Genomic DNA, 26,207 nt, shown 5'->3' with positions numbered 1-26,207 from the left:
CAGGTGAATATGTATTCAACTCCAGGTGAGGACAAAACATGGTGCAGGTACAGATCTCTTTCTAATTTAGTTCACCTCATCCTTGTCTGGTGGAATTAGCAAACAACCACTTATTTATACCCAAATCCTGATTATTACCATGATCTCACAGCTGCTCCTAGCTGGTAACTTCTGCTCCTGGGTGGAATGCCATGTGCAAGTGGTTTGTGAGCATGTGAAAATGATGACAGGGAAAACAGGTAATGAGAGTTTTCATTAGGTGAAAAGAGAATGGTTCTTCAGCCATCTACAGACAGCTCTTGTGGGCAGCAACTCCTCTCTGTGCTGAAGATCAAGTGCCAAATACCAAAGAGGCATTTTTTTGGGTAGGTTCCTACAGCAGGAATGCCCCTGCAGTGTGGGAACTGGATTTATAAGGAATTTTTTAGAAGGTTTACATAGTATGTATTTAAATGTAAATACAAATTTCAGCAGGAGTTCCTGCAGGAGTTCCTCCAGCAGGAATGCCCTGCAGGAGTGGCAGAGAAGAAGGGGATGGTTCTTCCAGACTCACAGGGCATTGCATGGAAAGAGGCCTGTGATCAAGGGGCTCCATGTCTCTGGTTGTGTTCCAAGGATCTTCAGCCCGCCACTTGCTTTTGGACAACTGTCTGCTGGAGAGGCCTGTGTCACCAAACCTGGTTTTGAAGCAATTTCCCATCAGCTGTTCCAGGAGTGGCTGCCATGCCGTGTGGAGGCTGCAGTCCACGCTCCTGGGCTGTTGGAAAGCAGTGCTGGCAGGCTGAGGTGAGCCAGGTGGGACTGGAAAGCGCCGCGAGCCCGGCTGGGTTTGGAGCTGAGATTCCCTGGTCTTGTATTGGACTAAAGGCAGGAATTGTTACACCTTGGAAGCAGAGCAGGAGGTGCTGCTGCTGGCACTGCTGGGGTGCCATCCCTCTCTGCCCTGTTGGCCAGGCTTCCCTGCTGAGGGATGGCCTGGCAGCTTCACCACTGACTCCAAAAAAGCAGAGTGCATGGAGTGGGAAATGGGCAGTGCCTGACACTGATGCCTCAGGTTTGAGCTTTTCTATTTTTCACATTCTGTGCTGCTTTAGTGTGTACTTCTGAGCTTCATATTATGGGATGGTGAGCTCTCTGCACAGAGCAGGGAGACAAAACAATTCCCGCTCTAGCTGGGGACCAAGGACAAATGATACAAATCTCAGGCCCAAGAGCACAAACAACGTGGGCTGGAGAGAGAAAAACAAGAAGGATGAGATTTGATAACCTAAAGCTGTAGTGGGACAACGAACTGCAATATGCAGAACGGAGCAGAAATGATAAAAGTGACAGACCAGTCATCCATTTTCTGACCATTTTGGTTCATCTTGGGTGCAGCCCTGGCCGGGCTCTCCTGCTGCCCAAGGTGGATCCACTGAGGCCTCCTACTAAATCCCTACTTTTATTCTTTAACTCTGTCTAGTCTTTGTTCTAGGTCAGCCTTGACAAGGCATCAACACAAATGAACACTTTCCCTATTCTGTGGGGTTTCAGTGCAAAAACCTCTCTCTCCATTCCCCTCCCTCCTGCCTCCCCCTTCCCCAGCCCCTGCTGCCCAGGGAGCCCCAGGAACAGGAATATTGGCAGTAAACTCAGCTCCACAAAACAGGCTGGGGAAAAAAGGGAAACAAAACACCATCACTTCCTATTTCTTTCTCTTCCCTCTGCATCAAAGCCCGGGCTGGCTGTCAGGAATGTTCAAAATGAATAAATAAAGCACAGGAACCCCCCCTGCTTCAGGAGGAGTCTCATTCACTCACCATGAAGCTTGGCCAATTCCTTTTCTGACAGTACTCGAGTCAGCAGGCAGAGCAAGAAGATCATTCAAAGCTAATCAGTAAAGTGTAAACCTATTATGGAAGCACATTTACCCCTCACTGCCTCCTCCCTCCCGAAAACCAATCCCCAAATCTGTGGGAATAACACACAGCCTCCATAAAAGTTGCTATTACTTAGATCCCCTGTTATTAGGTCAGTGATGGCACTGATGAAATGCTCCCCAGAGCTCTGAGCAGTGGTGGATAAATCCTGCCAGAAATTCATGGAGTAATTTGTTACAGCTCGAGGGCATGAGGCACAGCACAGCAGAGCCCGTGCATGAGGCTCTCCCCTGTGATTCTGGAGGCCATCTCTGGTAATAAAAACCTCATCTTGATTTCTCATCCTTTGTATTGATTTCTGTCAGAAAAGACTCGTCTTAGACAAAGATACTGCTGTATTTCTCTGGATAATAAAGGGATCCTTCTCCTCTTTTCTGCCCATCCCTTTTTGAAATTCATTTTAGGGATGACTCTAACAAGACTCATTCTTTGGGAACTGGTTTATTCTCTGGGTAAAGAGTTCAGAAGATGATGACTGCCTTTGCATATTCAGCACAAAACCCTAAATGTGAAATTACAGAAAAATGGGTTTGGTTTGGAACAGGAAAGGAAATTGAAGCTAAAACCCCAGCTCTGCTGTATCTTAATATGAAACTTTGTTATTAATTGAATGGATGGAATGTGTGGGACTCAAGTGATTACCATCCAGACTCAGATCTATAGAATCATAGCAACTGCTAATTTTGGATCATTTGTACTCCTGCTGTTGGAAAAAAAAATAAAAGAAGGGCAGGTCTGTAGGTAAACTGTACAATGCTTCTTCACAAAGCATTCATAAACAATTATCTTTCTTTTCTAGTGTGGCTGGACAAGGCCACATGGAAATCTGGAAGGCTTTATGTGAATAATTTGCAAACCAAAAAAGAGCAGCTCCACAGAAGTCAACCCAGGTAAATTGAAGGATGGATGGTAAGACTGAAAAATGCAATGTTATATCAAAATTATTTTATCTTCTCTGCAATAGGATTGATATAAGCAACTGGAACAATTTCATTTAGTCCATTCCTTTGGGTTTTGCTTTCCTTGGCTTTTATTATAACCTCTCTTCCTAAGAAGCTGCTTTGGGTCTTGAAATGACTGAAGCTGCTCCCTTGTGCAATGAAAGCGATAAATATTTACAGCAGCTCTTACAAGTTGAGAAATTTAATATGTGCTCATTCCTTTTGTATTCTAAGAGTAACTGTGCTGAAAGACAATGCCTGCTAATTGTATTTTCTATCACAGTCCTTTCAGAGTGAAAGATAAAATATGGAAGTTTGGCTTTATTTTCTACTCCATACAGCAAAATTTATTCAAAAGAATCATTGTTCCCTTTTATCTATTTATTTAATAGATTATAAAAAATAGTAAACTCTGTCAAAAAACCTAGTTGAAGAATAATTTACAAGCTACAATTAGCTGTTGAGCTGTCAGACTGGCTTAGGGGAGAGCCAAACTATATCCTGGCAGGTAATAATTAATGCAAACCTTGACACTTCAGGCCTGGCCCTCTGTTGAGCAGGACACAGCTCCCAGCTCTCTGGCAGGAAAGCCTGGCTCTGCAGGATACACACACTCCCCTTGTGGAGAAATAAGCTGATTTTTTTTTTTTTTTGAACCTATTTTGGATGCCAACAAATGTGTCTGAGGGGAAAGTGATTGTGGTCACTCAGACAGAGGCCTGCTGTGAGGAGCAGGGCTCAGCAGCTCGCTCTGGTTCCTCTCAGCTCTGTAAATCACTGCCTCACTCAGCCAGAGTCAAACGAGCCCCAGCACTGGGCCATGGCCAGCCTGTGCTGCAGCTGATGGCAGCTCTCCCACTGCCTTCACCAGGGGCAGGATTTCATCTGCTAAATCACCACAAGAGCTTTTATCAATGAGAGCTGTCTGGGCTTGGCTGAACCATGCACTAATGATTTTTAGGGGTCATGACAGAGAGTTAAATTGCAAGGAGAGAGTAGCAGGGAGTATGATGGGGCTTGGAGCAGCCTGGCCTAGGGGAAACTGTCCCTGCCCATGGCAGGGGGTGGAATGAGATGAGCTTTAAGGTCCCTTCCAGCCCAAACCACGCTGGGCTTCTCTGATCAAACACTCACTGCAACCAGTGTGACACTGTCCCTGTGCCACCTGCAGATTGCAGTCCCACTGTCCCACTGCAATGACCCCGCTCTCAGGCAGGCACAGAACTGCACATCTTGAGCCTAAAAGCAGTTTTAAGCCTAATCAGACCATTTTGATAGGAAATGGTTAATGGTGAAAATATGATATTGTTTCAGATGGGTGGGTTATTGTACAAGGTTGGAAGGGAGCTGTTTTCTCACTCTGTCTCAAATGCAGAAGGGCAAGCCTGACTGGAGGCTTATCTCTAAGCACCCTGTGGGTGTATCTTAGTCCCATCCAGAATAATCCCTTGCTCAGGGGATTATCCATAAAACTATCCAAGAACAGTTAATGTGGTGCTTAAATTCCAGCATCTCCTTTAATCTTTGTTAATTTTCAAATCTCGATGAGATTCAAGACGACTGAGCCTGACTAGGCAGACCAGAAAAAGGAATCCTTGGAGCTTGTTTAATCAGGTATGTTCACATGCTGGGCTACTGGTGTGCCTCTAGCCCTGAGTCTCACCAGAAGCTGAGATATAAATGTGGCAAGCAAGTCTCATCCTGCTTGTAAGGGCTGCAAAAAGAAAGCTCAGCACTTTACATGCCACCTTAGACAGGCACATGAGGCTGAGGGCGCCCCTGAATCAGGCAGCAGGAGTTTTGATGAAGTGCCCTCTCAGCCACCCCTCTGCACCTCCCTCCACTGAACCATGGCTGCAGCTCCCTCAAATGATCCTTTGGATGGCTTAGGCTGCTGGTTGGCCCTGCTGTTAAGGGTCTCTGTGGACCAGATTTAACTTTTAATAGTGTCTCATAATGTCTTTAAAGAGGTTTATGGCTCAGCCTGGTTCTCTGGGAGATTGCCTGCTCCCTGCTAATCTGCTACAGAAACATTGCCATTGGTTCCTGCAGTATTTCAGGGAGTTCTCCCCCAGCTCCACAGCCAAGTTAATTGGACACAATTGACCTATGGTAGAGAATGACTATTAGGTGAGGAATATTAAGCAAAGGGAATAAGATCTTTCTGTAGCTCAGAACATGCTGGGAGCTGTGGGGAATGGCAGGAAATGGCAGCTCAAGGAGTGTGCAGAGCAGGCCCTGGGAGAGGGCTGATTTAAGGAATGGGAAAGTGCTTTGCAATAACTGAGGTTTGTAAAACCAGCAGCTTTTCCAAAGGAGAGTAAAAATACACTGCAGTCTTGAGAGTCTGTAAGAGGCAAAAGTGCAAGAAAGAAGAGAAATAGGTTGTGGCAGACCTGTGAGAGTGCTGGTTTTGATCATTCTTTCTTTTTTAACAAACACTTCACTGGAGCACAGCTGCCCAAACCTGACTGAAGAAGTCAAGGAACAAACAGGGCAGGATTTTATCAGAATGCATTTGTGTTTCCCACTGGAAACTGCATGCTGAAGGCAAGTCCAGTACCCCGAGCAAACACTCAATGATTAATGGGCATGACACTGGTCCACAAGACAAATATAAGCCCTGTAACATCCTTGAGCAGCTCAAGACACAAAAACAGTTTGCAGAGCAGCTTTATGCAGAGTAAATGAAGCCTTGCTGCCAAATCCTGGAAGTTTTGGTAGCTGCTTCCCAATTTACTTTCACACACTGATCCTCTGGATGGGGTAAATCCCATAAAATTATCAAACCAGCCCATATTCCTTAGCACAAGAGTTCCCAGTGTCAGAATTGCCAGTCTCAAAAGTTCTTTGGCTGAAGTAAACTCCCTGAGAGAAGCAGAGGTGTCAGCAGAGGGTTTAAAACTGTGTAAGTACGTGCTTAACTCTACTGAGACGTGAAGTTTCCCTGAGATCAGCAGAGTCAGGTTCCATTTGGGGGAGTGGCTCCAAGGTCAGGCCTCAAGAACTAAAGTGTTTCAGATTCATGGCTAATGCCAGCAGCAGGATGGCAGTGCCAGTGACGTGATGTGATTTTCTATGGCGAATAATGGTCCTTCCACCTCATGGAAGAGTGAGTTCCCTCTCTTAAACCTCAGGGAGGAAAGTCACTGCTCCTGAGGTTTAGAGTGTGCTGCTTGTAATTCCAAAGACTGGGGCCAAGGTCATGTGCAAGGTGAAGGTGTCCCACTTGAATATTTGTGGCTCTGACCCACAGCCAGTGACTGAAGGAGCACCTCTGAGCCCTGCCAGGAGCTCTGGTCTCCCTGGTCAGGAATCCTCCAGCTCAGCATTTGGGCTTTGCAGCTGGTGCAGAGCTAACTCCTCACCTGGGACTGGCAGCACTGCCTTAAAGATGGGTTTTGCAGTTTGTAGGAACTCAAAATCAGACACTTGGGGGCAAATGGACTGGTTCAGGGGTCAGTGTTTCTGCTCACCTGCACTCGAGGAAGCACTGGGTGATCTCCTCCTGGAAGGTTTCCTTGATGTGGGGCCCCTCTGCTGCCCTCAGCTCATGTGTGAAGGAGTAGTTTGCTCTTTCCTGGAATTCACCTTCCAGGACATTTGTTTTCTGCAAGCTGATCATTACCTCCAACTCGGGAGGCAGGCTCTGAAAAGGAGAGGAGAAAATAAAAGGTATGAATGAAAAGAAATTTAATATTTACTGGAATGCCAGGTTGACAGTGAATCTGAGCTTAAGCCTTAATTTACTTGCAGGAAGCCAGGAAAAAAAACCAACCCTGTGCTCATAAAAAGTGCCTGGATGCACACAATGGTCTATTGTTGGTATTTCAGCATTAATTAACAACATTGCAATGTACAAAAACAACCTTTGCAGCGTGGGATCCTGGATCTCAATGAGACAGGTGAGAAAGCTGCTGTTCTGCAAATGCCAGCTTTATCCATGTCAGAAGGGTGCCAGAGAATTTTTTAATTGAATTTTCAAATGTCTGGACTTCCCATTGGAGCTTTTTAATTAGCCAGTATTGTTTTTAATTTGTGCACTGAAACTTTTATATGCACACTGCTTGGTCAGTGGTTTCCTGGTATTTTGTTGCAGCTGGTCAGACTCCTTTAGGAAATCAACTTCCCTTGAGGAACAACAACAACAAAAAAGGAATAAACACCCCCCCCCACAAACACTATAACAAAAATCACAGCTCCCCAAGTTTCCCATTATTTGATAACCTTGGAAAGAAGGGCTTCTCAGCCAGTTTCAAGTCCTACAATAATTTCTGCTCTGTGATTGATTTTACACATGTAGTGTGAGGGAGAAAAATGAAAGTCTTTCTGGTATTCAAATACAGAAGCATGAAAAAACCCATCTGTGTGGGTGGGCTGAAACTTTGCATTTTTCAGCTTGCAATCATTGATAAAATTAAGATGTTCCCACTGTTTTACAAGCTATTGCTACCTTGTAAGTGTAGAGGAAAATCTATTTTAAAAATCAACTTGTGAACTGGCTTTGTGGTTTTAAGTTTTTTCAATTCTGGAACAAATTGTTTTTTTCATGTACTTGGGAATTATTAATCATATTGTCTGATGGCATATGACAAATTTAAGAAGGGAAAAGAGGAGAAAACATGACAATCTGGTTTTGTAGTACAATTTTATTTCTTTTCAAAGTTTGTAACTGACATGGGTGGCAGCATATGTGAACAAAAGCTTGGTTTGCATGAAAAAATAAAAACAATATAATTTTGCTTTGGTCTTTCAACTTCAGGGCATACAGAAATTGTCCTTAACTGGCACATCTCAAACTGATTCAGTAATGCATTCTTCTTGCTCTGGTGTATTTTCTGGTGTGCTCCTCAGTTCCTGAGGCCTCCCATGAAGACAAAAAGCTCTGTCAAAGCTTTGGCCAGCTCATATTTAAGATCTGTTATTCCCTGGTTTTCTGTGCTTCCACCAGGTTCCAAAAATCACTAATAAGTGCCAAGCAACTTTGGTTTCTGAGCACCCAGAGGGATCCCCCACTGTCCAAAGCAAGCACACAGGCCCCATTCAGAAAAGCAATTTACTGCATCTGGGGTGTGTGACTTGCACTGTGCTCCAGGAATGGGTCAAGGCCACCAGGGAGAAAATATTCAGGAGGAAATAAGAACAGCAGTGTGCTTCTGAAAGGTGGCTGCACATGTTCCCTCCCTGAGTATGTGACCCCAAGTGCTGCCTTTTACCCTGAGATGTTGCCTCTGCTCCATTCCCAGTTTTCAGGGAAGTTGTGTTTCCAATCTCCCCCCTCACCAGCACCTATTTATGAGTATAACACAGCTACTATTGACAGTGTTTGATTGTATTTCACCATTGCCTGCCTTCCTGATGTTGAACAAAGCCCAGATGTGATGCTGCTCTCTCAGGGGCTCCTTTGGAAACCAGAGGAGCCCCCACAGGGCCTGTTTTCCAGACTGAGATACAAAACCAACTCCTCTGTTTGTTACAGCAATCCTCAGGGGATTCCTGAGACATTCCCAGCTGATGGGCACGAGGGTGCCTGCAGCTTTAGGGAGGCTGATGGACAGAGACAGGCTCCTCTCCAGCACAGCCTGCACACTGAAAGGTGCAATGTCACCAGGTGAGCAGGGAAGGGAGGGATCCTGCACCACCTCAGCTGCTGGGTGCATGATCCCTCCCTTCTGCCCGGGCTCTGGCACTCACCTGAGCCTGCAGTGAGCCACTTCAGCTCCCTAAAAACTGGAAAATAATCCCTTGTGTCTTTTCCTCTCCTCCCACCTCCTCAAGTGACTAATTTCCCACTATAACAAGGTGGATCAGCCAGCTGAGGGCCAGTGCCACAGCAAGGGCAGTGGCAGCAGAGCAAGGTGGGGAGAAGCAGCAGCACAGGCAGCAGAGCTCCTCCCCACCATCCCAGAAGCTTTGCAGCTCCTCTGAGCTGCTCTCCACTGCACCTTGAGGGGGGGCCTTGCATGACCAGTTTGTCCCACTGTGAATTTATTCAGCAGCCCCAAAAGCCAGACAAGGTAAGAGCTGTTTGAAGTGGCAAACAGGAGGTGCCAGTGTGAGATCAGCACTAGGAAATTCTTTTCTCAAAAAGAGAATTGCTACAGCCCATATCTGATGTCAAGAAGCTGCTGTGGACACAGCCCAGGTAGCTCTGAACCAGCTGGCTCAGATGCCGACAACAACAAGGCCATGGGAAATGTTCTGGTTGGCAAAACCCAGCTCAGCCCTGAGTAAATATTTGTCCAGTTCCCTGTCTGAGCACCATTCAGTTATCAATACATCTGCTAACAGGAGTTTATCAGCTGTACTCAGCACCAAGGCTGGAGTACAGACATAAACCTGCAGAACAGCTTATGAGAAGCTCCGTTGTATTTAGTTTTAATTTTTTGTTTTTCACAGTCCATTTTACTAGAAGAAAAAGAAGAAATGAGAATTACTTCTAGAACAAGACCCCAGCCATTCACCTTCAATATTTCCCTAAAGAAAAAGCATGAAAGAGAATAGAATTTGATAAGGCTGTACTCTCTCTTTCCCCCAGTCCTCCTGATTTCTTGTTTGGCAGTAACACCCTCCAGCTGTGATGGGAGCAGGACACGAGGAGCACAGCTGGCTGTGAGAAATGAGGCCTGAAGGACTCAGGGCTGGCTGATGAGGAACTTACACAGAGCAGTGCCCTGTCCATGGGGGAAGAGCAGGAGGGGTCAGGAACCCAAGGCTGGCTCCTGCTCTGGGAGAGGAGAACCAGGAGGAAAGCACTGGCTGGCAGTGAGGACATCGTGCCATGGGCACGTGGTTTTTAAATAAAACAGCACAGGTGCATGTACAGCCAGCTTGGCTCTCTGTCCTGTCACTTTGAAATCAATGCAGTCATGTAAACAAAAAATGAATGGACTTGAGGAAAACAACGATGAGGAGACATCAGAAGAATTTATGTGTACATGGGCCAAGTGAAATCGGAACTATGTTAAAAACGTAAGCACTGATCCAAGAGTGTGGATGCTCAAGGAAGTGAATTAATTGATTAGGGAGGGAATAAGAAGAGGAACTAGACAAAACTAAGTGTGGAAGGGAATTTAGCAACATAACCTAGACACTGGGGCAGTGGGAGCTGCTGAAGAGATGCAACAAGATGTCCAGAGGGTGGAACTGTCAGTTCTCTACCATTTGTCAGGAATTTCCACAGAAAATGCATTTCTTCTGTCGAGTAAATGATGATAGAAAATGTTTTAGACTATTAAAACACTTTAAAAGAAGAAAATAAGCTATGAATAGCATAGGTGATACCTTCCAGCTTTGAAGAAAGCTGCTCTGGTAAACTTGTTTTATTTTGTCCACAGTGTTCTTGACATAATCACAGAGGCATGAACCTCACCAGCTTCAGGGTTTTGTTTGCCATGGAATCTCTATTAACACCATTTTCATTTGGCGGGGTTGGAACTGGACGGGCTTTTATGTGCTTCCAACCCAAACCATTCCATGATTTTATGGTTTCAGCATAAAACACATTCCTAACCCTGTCTCAGGAATGAGGAGCCAACTGCACAACCTGTGTGCCTTGTGTTCATCTCCAGGTGCTCCTGGGCCTTCAAAAGGAGACAGAATCTCTCCAACAGCCCTGCTGGAGGTTCTGTTCTCTTGCCAGCCAGCAGAGCTCAGAAGGAAACAGGTCTGAAAAAGCTTTGGCCATCTGAAGATGCAAGAGGGAATAGGAAGTGAAATGGCTGGAGACTGCCAAGAGAGAGGATGAATTCCAACAGCTCCAGCAGGAATGCTGGAACCTCTGCTGGCCAGCCATGCAGCATCATGGAAGAACTCTCCATGTTTCCACATGGCTCTTGAGGAGCTCTGAAGTTATCTGAGTGTGCTTCCACAGCCCTCTTATGTGCATGGGAGGAAGACAAAAGCCAATTTATCTCTAACATCCCTTCTCTCCATGCCTCTAATGTTCCTGCTTCTGAATCAAAGGGAGGCATTCTCCAGGAAGATGCTAATAAATAGCTTTTCCTTGGGGGAAGAAGCATTTTCCCATCTTTAAGAAATTTCTCTGGCCATGTGAAATTCAAATTTGTTAACTTGCCCTACAAACAGCAACTCATTTAGAAACAAATTACAAATATTAGATGGAGACAGTGAACTTGATAATGCAATGCTGCCACATCAGTTGTAGAATAATGCATCTTAATGAAGGCTTCCCATGTGAATAAACCATTATATTTACAAGCTTTTCACAGTTAATGACCCAGAACTGGATAACGAAACTCACATTTTTAGTGTGGTCCTCTGTCAGCAAAAGTATACATATTAATAATTGATGTTGCTGTAAAAATAGGACATATTATGAAGATTCCTGAGTTTGTGGGAAAATAGGACTACATGGTCCATTAACTTAAAAGGCTTATCTAATGTTTGATGGGCTTTGTCTTTAAAATCCTTGTTTAAATTAATAAGGCAAAATGGACATTTGTCTAAAAGAGAATTTTATTTCAACTCATCAGTCACGAGTGTGCTGCTAAGATTCTTCTGTTCTGTTCTTTACTCATTCCCCAAAAGAATTTAGGTTTTAGGGAAGGGGATGATGCACCAGCAGAAGGGAGAAGACATTTCCTACAGCTGCCAGGTGAGTCAGTGGGATGAAGGACCATGTGGATGATGAGGGGACTGGAGAACCTCCCATCTGGAGACAGGGTGAGGGAGCTGGGCATGTTCAGCATGGAGAAGAGAAGGTTGTGTGGAAACCTCAGGGCCCCTTCCAGTATCTGAAGGGCTTACAAGGAACTGCAGAGAGCCTGGAATGACAGGACTAGGGGGAATAGGTTCCAACTGACAGAGAGTGGGTTTAGATGGGATATTGGGAAGGAATTGTTCCTGTGAGGGTGGGCAGGCCCTGGTACAGGGTGCCCAGAGCAGCTGTGGCTGCCCCTGGCAGTGCCCAAGGCCAGGCTGGACGGGGCTGGGAGCACCCTGGGACAGTGGGGACAGTGGAAGGTGTCCCTGCCATGGCAGGGGTGGCACTGGATGGGCTTTAGGGCCCATCTCAACCAAAGCACTCTGTGGTTCCACAGAACTGGGCCTGTGTTCCCTGCCCACCTCGGGGCTTTGCTTGCCTTTCCTGGCTGGAAAGCCCTGCCTTGGTGCTGAGCCAGCTCCCCAGCAGAGCCTGTGCTGCTCTTTGTCAAACACCCAGAGGTGTGCAGGCTGCCTGAGCACCCTGGGGCTGCTCTTCCTCACACAGGAGGAGGAGGAGGCCCTGCTGTGGAACTAACTGCTCCTCAATTGTTCCATCAGGAGGGCAAGAGGCTCGGCGGCAGTGAAAGAAATACATTTCATTTCCCTCCACGTTGGAAGGCCAACGTCCCTATTATGCCTGAGAGGTAGATTTACTGCAGCTTTTATTGCTGGGTACTTAATTTAAGACAGCTTCTTGTCGTAGGCCTGGAACAGCAGAGCTGAAGCACATGCTCTGTGGCTTTATGGGGCTCCAGGAAATGTTCTGCCACAGCCAGCATCACCCGCAACAGTAAGATTTCAAAAGATGGACCAGTTGTGCAATATTTTTTTCAGTACATTTACAGTTTGCTTCTCTGGGGGAGAAGCCTAATTTCCAGATATTTTTAAAGTAAGTAGTTGTAATAGTCACTTATTTTAACCAGTGAAATTCTTTTTTTTATCCATTTGGATTACACAGGCATGAAGACTAAAATAATTTACTGTCAAAGAAGCTGGGGTCTTGTTGTTTACTTACAACTCTTATTCTTCAGGCGGAAGGTGTCCCTGCCCATGGCAAGGGGTGGAATGAGATCATCTTTAAGGCCTCTTCCAACCCAAATCATTCTGTGATTCCATGATACGATTCTGCTGAATTTTGAACTGTGATCCAAACTGCATTTAAAAGTTTGCTGCAGGATTGAGCTATGTCCTTGCTTTATTTCCTCAATATAATTTGTCTGGCTGAGGGAAGAATAGATTTTTAAAGAGGTCTCTTATCTTGTGAATCATAAAATCACAGAATGGTTTGGGTTGGAAGCACCTTAAAGCCCATCCAGTTCCAACCCCCCAAATGAAAATTGTATTAATAGAGGTTCCACAGTACACAAATGGTGATAGCCACATCAATTATATGGCTGAATTCCTAAATTAGGCACAAAAAAAAAGGAACAAGTAAGCAAAATATATTGCATTCATTAAAGCTTCCCTACTCTCTGACTCACTCCAATGGCTTTGCCAATTAAAGTAATTGTCATATGCATTCAAACAAAGCATTTGTAGTAAGAGACCTTGCTAAAAAAATACTGAAAATGGCTCGTTTAGAGACTCATGTCATACATATTTAGAAATATATTTACATGTAACACCTTTTAGGAAGATAAAGAAAATTTGAAGGTTTACATGCAGGGCCAGATGACTTTACATAATTTGAGTTTTGTTTATTTCTGATATGATACCTGGGCATGCTGTTAAACTTGACTAAACATGGCAAGCATGTTTTGGGCTCTGAAAGGCAGTGATTTCATTGTTAGTGTGACTGCAGCCAATGAAAGCCAAATTATTTAGCATTCTTTCTTCCCAGAGTCTTTCTGTTTCAAAAATAAGCAGGCTTAAAATTTCTATTGAAAACAGGACAGATTAGTTATCACTGCTGAGATGTGAAATAACAGAGGACTTTGTGCTGACACCCAGGAAAGCAAAACTCATTTTAATCTTAAACTTGGCAAAACCAGGCCTGATCTGCACCACTGCTGTAGCTGCCCACTCTCAAGAGCTGATGAAATATTTTAAATTTCAATTGATGAAGTTTGTACTTTGCTAAATCCTGTGTAATATTTATTTAGCCATAGTCTATAATGTTTACACAGAAAGCTATTCTGGGAAATGTTGATTTTTTTTTTCCTTTCTGACTGGATGAAATGAATTATATTTATCAGGAATTCAGAGAAGGAGGAATGTTTGGCAGCCTGTTTTTTCAGATATAAATAAAGCATTAACCAAGACAACATGCCTAAATTTGGGTATGTTTAAAAGAGGTACGAAGGAGAGAAAAGCTTTTTATTCAACACCACACAGATCCTTTCACGTGAAAAGGCTCATGGAATGGTTTGGGTTAAAAGGGATCTTAAAGCTCATCTTGTTTCATCCCCTGCCAGGGCAGGGACACTTTCCACTAGCCCAGGGTGCTCCAAGGCCCATCCAGGCAGGCCTTGGATATGGAGGAAGGAAGGATGTTGGAAATACCATGTCAGAGAATGACAGCAGCAGGTGTTACTCCTCCAACTCTTTGGGAAGGGCTGGAATTTCAGGATAGACCTCTGTAAATGCAAATTCACAGCTGTGAGACCCTAAACTGGGGTTTGGCTTGTCCTGCAATGTGTTGGAAGTCTGATATCCAGGGAGATGTGTTTCCATGAGGACCTTTAGGAGAAGCTGGATCTGGTGTGGTGAGGAAAACCTGATGCTCCAGTGGGAACCACAGTGGCTCCACATGGCTCATGCATCCGGCTGCACTGTATCCCTTTGAGAAAAATGACAGAAGGAACCATGAGACTTTGTGCCACTGAAAGGAGAATTCCTTAAGCTATGGAATGTTCACTTTTCTGAAGGGATGGGTTTCTGGATGTGCTGCTGGGAGTGCAGTTCTCCTGGTGAAAATGGAAGGAGGGGCTGCTCTGAGTCAGCCCAGCCCAGGGAGAAGAGGCTTGGGGGCAAATGTATCAGAGCACTGCAGGTGGAGAGAGGGACTTGTCCTTCTGTTTTCCTGGACCCCTCTAATTCCTGCTCAGCAGGTTTAGGGAAGGTAGTGTGATTTACTCTGGGTGTGCAGAAACAACAAAATTCTCAGGAGCTCCAATAACAACTTGTACTTGCCAACGTTGGAACAGCCTGACAAAATAAGGCACGTGGCAAACTTTAACTCCTCCAGACACAACAGAGGATTTACCAAAGCATTGACTGGAATTTTTTGGCCTGACTTCCAGAACATTTTGAGAAGAACAAGGTAGAACTGGACACAGCATAGCCTTGTTCTCTGTCATCAAGCAAAAGATGAAATAAAATCAAATTCCAGAAAAGATACATACATTTTTTTTTGTGAAGCAAGTAGAGAGTAAAGAAAATAACAGACTGACCAGTGCCCAGCCCAGGGCAGGTACACAAAAGTGCCCTTGGCCACCTGGGCACTTGCTGGCTTCATGTTCTTCCCAATTAATTGCTTTAAACCAACTGTTCCTCCAGTCCCCAACATCCTCCTACCCTCCCATAAATCAGTCTGATGGCAAACTGTTTATCCTAATGTTTTAGGTTGAACCCAGCCTTTCCTCTTTCCAGTAGCCTGTGCTGTGAGATTAAAAGTATAACTTCCTGCAGGAGAGTGCTGAGGGGGATCCAGGAGCAGTCTGCACTAGCCTGAGACACAGCACTTGCCAAAAGCCAGGTCACACAGCTCTGAGGCAAAATTCAACAATCATAACCTCTGAAGGGGGGCTTTAGTGACAGGGAATCTATAAATCCCAGAAGAACACGGCAGTTTAAAAAGCTGGTGTGTTAAATTGAGCTGGGAGGGCAAAGCAGAGCAAGGAAAGGCAGGTTTGCCCAGACAGCACGTCTGTGTTTTCAGACAGCTCAATGTGTTTTCTTGCCACATCAGTGTGGTTTAAACACAAGCCTGTGCCTGGAGCAGTGGTTCTGGTGGTTGTGCTGGAGCTGGCAGTAAACAGCCCTGTGGCAGGAATGTGAGGAAGATCAGGAAGCAGCTCAGGATACAGTTATCAAGATATATGTGCTCTTAGGAGGCTTGCTTCTCTTCACAAATTAAACTGGGACTGCAAAGTGTGATTTATCGGGGCTTTGGAGAACGGGTGCTGAGGGGATCATGCTGTTTCTGCAATTAGGCTTTAATAAATAATAATAATAATAATAATGAGGCTTTATTTTTGAGCCAAGAAAAATCTCTCTACCATAGGCTTGTTCTCTGTCATCAAGCAAAAGATGAAACAGAATCGAATTCCAGAAAAGACACATAAATTTTTTGTGAACCAAGTAGAGAGTAAAGAAAATAACAATGAATAAAGCAGAATACTGGACAATTCTTGGGTTTGACACTTATTTTCCTATTTTTTAGACCAACACAACTGAATTTTCCCAGAAATCTTTTACAAAGAACTTCAGATGGATCAGCTCTTTGTGCAAAGCAGTCTTTGTCTGAAAGTAACACAGACATTTTTTTTAAAAAGCCCTAATTATAAGAGAATTTATATTTATTGCAACAAAAGTCGAGTCTCCTTTGGGATGGACTTGGAGTAATGGATGGTTGGGTCTTCTAATTTATCTAAGTCGAGCAGCATTAGAAAAGCAAATTCAACATATTTACACATGAAGATCTGTGGTCATTTTTTAGAGGGCTGATGTGATCATACATCAAAGGGACTTGACCTTTGGAGCTCCCTGCCTATCTATCAGTGGGAACCAATGTCTGCTTCCTTTGGAGACCAGGGAAGGGAATGCAGCATGAAAAGGAAAAGGGAATATAAAAACCCTGGAAGGAAGAGCAGGATTTTTAAATTTTTATTTAGAGTTATCATTTTTTCCTCTCAACATGCTTTGATTATAAACTTGATAAAGAGCAATGAGTCAGAGTGCAGAGGAGCAAACATCAATTCTCTTGCTTTTTAAAGGAGGTCAGGAACTGAATGCACTCGATGTGTTTGGTTTTAATTCCCCTCATCCCTCTGATGATATAGATTACATTATGCTACCCATAAACCAGGCTGTTCACATCCTAGTTTCCAGTTCCTCCCACACTGGCCACCATGAAATGAGGGCTTGGCTGTGAATCCTCAGATAACTGATGCCAGATTTACATTTCCTTCCTCGACAGAAACATCGTGGGATTTGACAGGAAACAATCCCTTGTTCTGCAAAAGGTGCCCTTTCCAACTCATTTTCAGTACATCCCAAGTATTTTGGTCTGCACTGGTTAAAATCTTTGAGAATTTTGTCTTAAACAGAGGCAGAATTGGCACCCAAGATTCTGTTTAGCTGTTGGAGACCAGCAGATACTAAAGGAGTAATCCCTAAGGTGTTACCTGTATTTAACATGGCAAAGCTTAGATAAATGTACATTTTCCTCCCTAAAGGTAAGGTCTTAATGGTACTTTTAAGTGAGATGTATTCTCTAGGCACAATCAGTTTTCAGAACCCTCTAAAGCAGCTAAGGGCAACTCCATTGCTGGGCAAGAAAATCCCCCAAACTGCCTGGGAAAAGCAGAAAGCATGTTTTAAATCAAAATTAAGTTATTAGTTTATAAATTAATCACTTAAGAACTGTAGACCATGGAAGCACAAATAAACTTAACAAATGCAGAGCAGTGCTGGCTGTTTCTGTGATGTGCTGCTGCTTTAGTAGAACTTAACTTGGTACAAGGGCTACTAGAGCTTGGTACAATAGCTGTGCTATGTGAAAAATGGATTTGTAGAAAATGTTTAAAATTTGATAGCAGAAGGATACACTTATAATGTATAATAATTAAGAAATAATTAGCTCCTAATAATAATAATAATAATAACATAAATTATTACATTTGTATTATCTCATCCTTCACATAAAACTAAAAATAAAATAAAAAGTTTTTAAACACCTCTCAGTTACCCCATCTCTAAACCAAAAAAAGAGTTACTCCAACAGTGCTACTGCAGCTGGACTTGGGTGAGGCTTGACACCTGTTAATGCCTCCAAAAATTTGGAGGGGGGCAAAAAAAAGGTCAACAGTAAAGAATTTATCTTATTTTTGGGGTGTTTGTTGCAAGGAAGGGGGTGGGAGGAACAGATTCCTAGTGCAAAGGATGCTCTGATTTTTCTCCTTCACCCCTGTGCATTTTAACTCACCATGGGCAGCTGTTCACTTCCCTGTGCCTCTGCAGTGTGATGTGAGGCAGATTTTGATTATTTTTATATGGACTTAGAGAAATATTGATGGATTAGCATGCCAGTTCTTAGGTTTCTCTTCCCTGCTCTTGACATACACAGGCAGTGGCTTGCAAAGGGGTGGGAGAAAAAGATTTTGCTTCTTTAGTTTAATTGGATATTAGAAAAAATTAATTATTTTAGCCCACTCTAAGGGTTGTCAAGCATTGCAACAGGCTGCCCAGTTAAGTGGTAGAGTCACCATCTCTGGAAATGTTCAAAAATGTGTGGATGTGGCACTTGGGGCCATGGTTAGGGGTGGGCTTGGCAGTGCTGGGTTAATGCTTGGACTTGATGATTTTAGAGGGCTTTTCCAACCTTCATGAATTCTACTCCAGACATAAGGCAGCTCACCGCTCTTGAAATCAGGACTGAAAAGCTGATTAACAAAATTTCCTTGCTGATCATGCCTAGGTCAAATTCCCTGGAACCCAGGGCAAATTCTCCACAGGCAGCTTCCACATCTGCCACACACATTGGAGAATGTATGGACAGCACAAACCCATTCAGCAGAAGACAAATTGTGCTACTCCTGTGCCATTTATCATTTCAGCTGAGCTCTGTATTCCTTGGAGACTCCTTTTAAAATAGGAGGAATCATAGAAATTAATTTCTCCTCTTGGGCTGAATGATAAAAGCCTGAAGAACAAACAGAGTGTGGCATTTTGTGCTCTGGAGGCGCAGCCCCACTTACCATGCCCAGAAATATCATCTCCTCCTCTCTCAGCCTCTCTGTTTCCTTGCGCTGCCTGTGCCCACGCCAGACCTGTGTTGTAAACAAAACTCTGATCAGACAAATGGGCCTTGGTACAGCTTCCTTTTCTGGGGCAGACACAGGAAAAAACAAATAGAGGAAGGAAAGGCACAATACACCATTGAAACTATTGCTTTTTAACAGGTTGCCATCTGCTATTCTTTTTTTTTTTTTTTTTTAACAAATTTTGAGGTTTGTTATCTCCTCATGCTGCTCTGGGTGGCTTCTAAAAACTGCCACTGCTTCATGAAGTTCAGACATAAGATTTAGGCTGAGCTCCTGCTCTCATCAGGCTGAATTGTCTGAATTATTCATGTGCAAGAACTCTTTGTGGAATTTAGTACTGACCTCCCTCTGTCCTTTTTTCCAGATATGGGATGAACTCTTCCCCTGGAGATCACAGAAAAAGGCATGGATTCAGAGATGCACTGAATTCCAAGGGGAGGCCAGAAAGAGCAACTGAGGTCATAAAAATCAGAATGGAAAAACAACGTGTAAGTTACAAAGTCATCCTGCATTGCCAGTGCAGGACTGGTTCCACTGATCTTACATCTGGGGGTCCTGTCTCATTTTTTTAATTTTAAATGATATATTTCACCTTGCTGGACACCCTAAAAAGGATCATTTCAGAAAGCTCTCCATCGTGTGAGCTGTGTTTCTGCCTACAGCTGCTCTCCTGACCAAAACACTGTCATTTGGCTTTGCTAGAATTGTTGCTACACAAGAAACTCACCTTTTGAATGCAAGTGGCAGCTTCATCTGGACTTTTAGTCTGTTGCTCCTGTGCTCTACTTTGCCTTTTCTCTTCAAGGAAAATTCTCCTCATGAAGGCCGCTCGAGCGCGGCCCTGGCGAGCCCGTTCTGCCACCTGGATCACTCGAATGGCCTCCTCGAGGGTCATGGCCGTGACAACTTCCTTCAACAGCACAGCCAGAAAAAGGGAATCAGCAAAGCAAAGTTATGTTTTGTAAATTGCCCGCCTCAGTTAGAAAATGGTATCTTAGCAAACAAAGACTCCTGTTGATGTGTGAGGTGGAAAACCTGCTCTGCTGGGAAGCCACAGTGGCTCATGCAGCCCTGCTGAACTTGATCCATTTGAGCAGAAAGGCACAACCATGGGGCTTTGTCCCTCCAAAAGGAGAGTTTCTTAGGCTGGGGAATGTTTTCCTTCCCTTTTCTGAAGGGAGGGTTTCTGGAGGTGCTGCTGGGATCCCAGTTCTTTAGCTGAAAATGGAAGGAGGGGCTGCTCTGAGTCAGAACAGAAGGGACTCCCCCTTCTCACTCCTGAGACCCCTCATGCTCCCCATGGAAAAACTGAATTATTGTTTCTTGATGTTCATCTCCCAGCTGGAGGCAGCTCATATTTAATTATTATATTTATATTGTGTAGCACTTACTTTCAGCAGGGCTTTCTAGGACACAATTACACAGACTAGATTTCCTGAAAAGAATCCCATAAACCATGTGCAGAGCAGGCTCCTGAGATGAACTCTGCTGGTTTTGATTTACGTTGGACTGCTCCTAACAGCAGTGCCACGAACATGGAGAGCTCCAGTTGGTTACACAGCAGCCAGGATTTCCTGAGAGGATGAGGTGCAGAGGTGCTGACAGCCCTGCAGCAATCCCAGTGGTGAGTGAGCTGGAAGTGCAGCACAGGACACTGGGTTTGCACTGGGTGAGGTGATTTTATTGCTCTTTATTGAATCCCCTGGCTCCCTGCAGCAGCCTGGACCCTGCCAGAGCCTGGTGCTCTGCCTGAGCTGGCTGCTCACTAGACAACCTCATCCCTAATGGATGCCACGCTGGAAAGGGGCAAGAACAGAACTCTGGGGAGGAAAAAGGCCCAGGATAAACTGTGCTGAAACAGGATCTCCCCAGAGCAACAGCAGGAGAGCAGAGAACCCAAAGAGGGGAGCTCTGCAGCTGCCCAGCAAAGCCTCTCCCCAGCAGGGAAGCCTGTGCTCTGTCTCTGCAGTCTGCCTGGGGCTGCTTCCATCCCTGGAGACTTTCCCTCTGTTGTTTTGTGGGATCAACAGGCACAATTACTGCTGGAGAATTCAGGGCAGCAGTGTGACTAAGTGGGCCATCAGCAATGTCTCTTATGGCTACAACACCCATGAATCCAAGTTATCCAGGCATGTAGGCACAGTCGTTTACTTCAGGGGTCAACATGCCACTCCCAAAAGGTCAAAAGTATATCAAACCCAGAGCAGTCCTCACTGCAGGGCTTATGTATTTGTTTGTAATGATTTTTGCTCTGCCAAAACTCAGTTTTCTGCTCCTCCCAGCAGCTGCAGCTCTGTAGCTGCACGGGGGAAACTGCACTCATTGTTCAGAGGTTACAAACAAGTGAATGCCAGCAGTTGTGCTGACCTGAACTCTGAGTTCTGCCTGCTCCAGTGAGGAATCCTGGGCCAGGACAGCTTGGTTTCAGTAGTGATGCTTCAAGTTTTAGCTTTTATATTTTTCAGATTCTGTGCTGCTTTAGTACACTGCTTTAATATGAGTTTCATTAGGGGATGGTGAGCTCTCCTCACAGAGTAGGGAGACAAAACAATTCCTTCTCCAGCTGGGGACCAAGGACAAATGATCCAAATCTCAGGCCCAAGAGCACAAACAACGTGGACTGCAGAGAGAAAAACAAGAAGGATGGGATTCATAACCTAAAGCTGTAACGGGAGAATTAACTCCAATATGCAAATGGAGCAGAACTTAGAAAATTTAGAGACCCTGTGAGCAGTTGTCCATTTTTGTGACCATTTTGGGTTGATCTTGGGTGCAGCCCTGGCTGGGCTCTTGTGCTGCCCAAGAGGCCTTCTAATAAATCCCTGCTTTATTCTTTAGCTCTGTCTAGTCTTTGTTCTATGTCAGCATTCTCAAGGCATCAGTAGGACTAATTACAAGATGAGGGTTGGTTAGATAAATAAAGCACTGACTTGGCCACAGTGCTGCTCTTTCTGACACTCTCACACACAGAAAGCAGAGTAGAATCATTCCAGTCTTACCCAGCCTTGAGATGTGACTGGATGTTGTTTGACAGGGAAATCTAAGGTTTCTTTCTGCTTGTGCCTTATCTGTAAACACACTTTTACTTCCTCACTGCTGTAAAAGCACTTCTCACTTCAGTGTCTCGTGCTCAGACACATGTGGCTGTGAACTAAACAAACCAAGCACAATATGTAGGCATGGGGTACATTTACCTGTTCTATCAAACCAGCATTCAGCAAAATCTCATGCAGGTATTTCTGCCTGTACTGCAGGATTCCCAGGTTTTCTTGAATGAAATACTTTGGGATGGGTATTTCTATGTCTTCCTGGAGGAAGAAAGTCACAAGATGCTTTTTAGGACTGTATTTAAATCACATTACTGATTAATTGAACACCTCTACAAAGCCATAAAATAAGGACAGAGGTTGTTGAGTATTTTTTTGAGTATTGGGGAATTTGACCTTTGTAACAGCTGCTGTTATTTTTCAATTACTTTAGACCTAATTCAACAAAAACAAATAAATCAACCCAGTTTGTGAACCATGTGAGCCCCAGAAATCTTTCTTCTTATAATGGCTCAATTATATTATCAAATTGCTAAAATATTTGGCAGGGCTGCTAGAAATTTAAAAATTATTTCCACCGAGCTGAATACCTATGGTTGTGTGATCATCCCACTTCTTGTTTTAATCAACATGAAAAATAGATCTGCTCTCTTGCCATTTTTTTTTACCATTATAAGGAACCAAAGCATAATTCTAGAGTTTTTTATAGATATTTTGAGCTGTAGACAGACTGTGTGACTGTGGTATCTCAGACACTTCTTAAAAAATTTCTGTAATTAGGAAGATGTAACTGATTTGCATTTCTCCCAATTTCATTCCTCACTCCCTCAGCTGCACACTGAGGGACATCCCTACCATGACACCACAAGAAAGCCTCCAGGTCGGGCTGTGCTGATCCCTGATGATTTTATCAGTGCAGAGGTCTGCTCTGATAAAGTTTCTAAATATTTGTCTTGCTAAGCTCCCTGTTTGCACCTTCCAACAACCCTTGGCAGTTGATGGAAATGATTATATGCTGTACTCTGAGTGCAAATCACTCTGGGTGGATTAAAATCTGGAGGTTTAAGAAATCAAGGGTTTGTCTGGACACCCTCCTGGACGATGAGAGGATTTTTAGGGAACAGAATCAGTGTAGGATTATCTCTGATGTCTCACCTGGCCTCTAATTCTAAGTGATTCTGGATTGTGACTTTTACTGACTGGAAAAAGGAGCTCAAACCCCCAGTGCCAGGGCTGGAAGGGGTGGGGAGCCTGCTTCTCTTCATAATCTCTTTTTGGGGCCCAACATTGAAAAGTCAGGCTTGGGATGTTTAACCTCAAGTCAAATGTGTGGCTTTTTAGCCACTCCCAGCTCCACATGGGATTTATGGATCCAAATACCTTCACAATTACCCCAGGAAATGGAGTGACTGGATGCTGGAAGGCAACTGCACAAAAACACAATTTACAGAACTGGGGAAATAGGAAAGCTTGGCCTTGCAGTGACACAGTACAAACCAGGCAATATCATCACACAGAATATAAAATATTGTGTCCTCTGCCTTCACTCCTGCAGGATTTTAGCACTGACAGTAAAGAGAAAGGAATGACAGCAGATATCCTTTCTGGGCAGATCCTTGAGAAACAGGAGTTATTTGTCCAGTAATTTTGTTATGTTACCAAGAATGTTTAAATATTTTATTCAAAAGAACACCCCATAAATCTATATTCTTATCTAGCATGGAAAATTTTTTCTTTGAAAAAACCTGAAATCTCCTCAGTGATTGATTTCTTTTGTGGTAGGTAGGTATGTTATGCCCTCTTAAAATTAAGGTGTGGTGCAGGAATTTGAATTTATGCTTGTTTTGGAGGAGATGTCAGGCATGACTCCTCAGACTTGCCAACTTTTTGCTGCAGATGGATTTACTGCTGAGTCATGAAAACAGCAATGCTAAGGATTTCAAAATATGATTTGAAGGATTGTTTTCCCTGGAGATGTGTTTAAAATAGTTTAAAACAGTGCTTAATGCTGAAGGGAAAGGGCTGTGGAAATTCCTGGCAAATCCTCTCCTAAATTTGCAGATGTGCAAACAGAAACACGATGCAGATCTCAGAGTGATGCTATAATGATATCGGGCAATTTATCTCGGAGCTGCCATCCTACGAAAAGCAGGAATTTTAAAGCACAAAAAGCAGGAATTTCAGCTGGTTTTAGCAAAGCAGCGGTACCTGAATGTGACAATAGATGGAGCTGTCTGCGAGAGAAGTAACCCTCTTTGCCAGCTCATTTTTCCTGCGGCTTTTAAAGCACAGCTTCCACGCTTGGCCTCATTGTCATATTCACGGTGCTGATTTCACCGTGCCACGAAGGGCAGGCTGCAGTGGACTCCACTTTACTTATCAGCGGCCCATTTTCTATCTCACCCCACATTAAAATCTGGCAGAGTCAAGCTCCTGACACTTAACAGCAAAGCTGTGAAGTTATTACTGACAGAGACAAGGGTTAGATGGGATATTGGGAAGGAATTCCTCCCTGTGAGAGTGGGCAGGCCCTGGCACAGGGTGCCCACAGAAGCTGGGGCTGCCCCTGGATCTCTGGCAGTGTCCCAGGCTGGATGGGGCTTGGAGCAGCCTGGGACAGTGCAAGGTGTCCCTGCCATGGCAGGGGTGGCACTGGATGGGCTTTGAGGTCCTTTCCACCCCAAACCATTCTGGGATTCTGTGAATACAAATTCATGCTGTAATATGGAACCATGGAGTGGGTCAAATTGAAAGGGACCACAAAGGGTCATCTGCCCACCCTCCTGCTGCCAGGCAGACTCCCCTCCCTTCTGAGAAAGGTGAGTGCCAACTGATGCCAGCACTCCTGGCACTGCACAAGCCATTGCACTGTCAAAACCCTCAAAATTATGGTGCTGACACCAGCTGGGGAGCCATCTTCTTCTTTCCATATCTCTGCTTTCAACTGGAAGTATCAGGAGCATGCCCCAGAATCCCTTACTAAATGTTCCAGAACCCTGAAATCATTTGTGATCACCCTCAGACTGTGTGTCACCCTTTCCCTGCCCTCTGCATGGAAGATCAGGTGCGTGGGGTGTGAAAACTTGGAAGTTTGCTGGTGACCCCAGAGAGGCAGCAAATTAAACTAGGATTACAAATACAAGGCCCACAAAGAGAACCCATCTTTCCCGTGAAGCAGCTCCCCGTGGGGTGTGAAAAACGTGGAAGTTTGCTGGTGACCCCAGAGAGGCAGCAGATAGGGTTACAAATAAAAGGCCCACAAAGAGAACCCATCTTTCTCATGAACCAGCTCCACGTGGGGTGTGAAAAACGTGGAAGTTTGCTGGTGGCCCCAGAGAGGCAGGAGGCAGGGTTACAAATAAAAGGCCTACAAAGAGAACGCATCTTTCTCATGAACCAGCACCATGTGGGGTGTGAAAAACGTGGAAGTTTGCTGGTGACCCCAGAGAGGCAGCAAATTAAACTAGGATTACAAATACAAGGCCTACAAAGAGAACCCATCTTTCCTGTGAAGCAGCTCCATGTGGGGTGTGAAAAACTTGGAAGTTTGCTGGTGACCCCAGAGAGGCAGCAGAATAAACTAGGATTACAAATACAAGGCCCACAAAGAGAACCCATCTTTCTCATGAACCAGCTCCACGTGGGGTGTGAAAAACGTGGAAGTTTGCTGGTGGCCCCAGAGAGGCAGCAGAACAAACCAGGGTTACAAACACAAGGCGTACAGACAGAAGCCACGTTTCCCGTGGAGCAGCCCTACCGGCACTCGCTGCAGCTCCTTGAGGACGGCAGCCATGGAGTGGCACTCGCACTTCTCCAGGGCCACCATCTCCCCCTTGATCTCCAGGATGCGGCCCATGACGCCGTCCAGCGCCTGCCGCACGGCCGCGCGCTTCTGCTGGTGGATCAGGGGGGCGTGGGCCTCGTCCAGCTTCCGCAGGATGGCCAGGTACTGCACGTAGGCCGTGGCCAGCATCTTCATCGCCTCCTCAGGGTCCTCCTGGGGCTCCTGGAACTCCTCTCTCTCCCTCTCCAGCATGGCGTCCAGCTCTTTCTGGGTGTCTGCCCATATCTGGCAGCAAGTGCTGGTTGGGAAGAGGAGAATTTCGTGTCAGCCGGGTATGAAAGCGGGAGTGAGCGCACAGAGCCAGGGCTCTGAGGGTGTGGATTTCTCACAGAGCAAGCCTGGAAGTGTCAGCCATTGCATTCATAAGGAGGTTTTTTGTGGCGGTGTTCACAGGGCCCCCCTGTTTCTCATCTCAGGAAGACTCCATGTTTCAGAAGGCTGATTTATTATTTTATGATATATATTATATTAAAACTATACTAAAAGAATATTAGAAAGGATTTCATCAGAAGGCTAGAAAAGAAAGGAATAGAATGATAATAAAATCTTGTGACTGACCAGAGTCCCAACACAGCTGGACTGTGATTGGTCATCAAGTAGAAACAACTCACATGGACCAACCACAGATCCACCTGTTGCATTCCACAGCAGCAGATAATTGGTTTTTTTCTTTTCCTCTGAGGCTTCTCAGCTCCTCAGGAGAAAAAATCCTAGCAAAGGATTTTTCAGAAAATATGTCTGTG

At 44.7% G+C, this 26,207-nt stretch overlaps 1 protein-coding gene across 1 annotated transcript in view; it reads right to left on the bottom strand.

Moving 5' to 3' along the window:
• Positions 1 to 26,207, bottom strand: part of IQCA1 (IQ motif containing with AAA domain 1) — a gene marked incomplete at its 3' end in the record, with an annotated part of 149,583 nt that overhangs the window by 70,921 nt on the left and 52,455 nt on the right. The window contains exons 3-7 of the mRNA XM_058028032.1: positions 25,378 to 25,702; positions 21,768 to 21,881; positions 19,301 to 19,483; positions 18,508 to 18,579; positions 6,337 to 6,509 (exon numbers count right to left, since the gene is read on the bottom strand). Of these exons, the coding sequence (XP_057884015.1) occupies positions 6,337 to 6,509; positions 18,508 to 18,579; positions 19,301 to 19,483; positions 21,768 to 21,881; positions 25,378 to 25,702 (867 nt within the window). The remainder of the gene's footprint in view (positions 1 to 6,336; positions 6,510 to 18,507; positions 18,580 to 19,300; positions 19,484 to 21,767; positions 21,882 to 25,377; positions 25,703 to 26,207) is intronic.

The sequence above is a fragment of the Melospiza georgiana genome, chromosome 7 (genome assembly GCF_028018845.1).
Source record: "Melospiza georgiana isolate bMelGeo1 chromosome 7, bMelGeo1.pri, whole genome shotgun sequence".
Lineage (NCBI taxonomy): Eukaryota > Metazoa > Chordata > Aves > Passeriformes > Passerellidae > Melospiza > Melospiza georgiana.
This window is presented reverse-complemented; position numbering and strand designations above follow the sequence as displayed.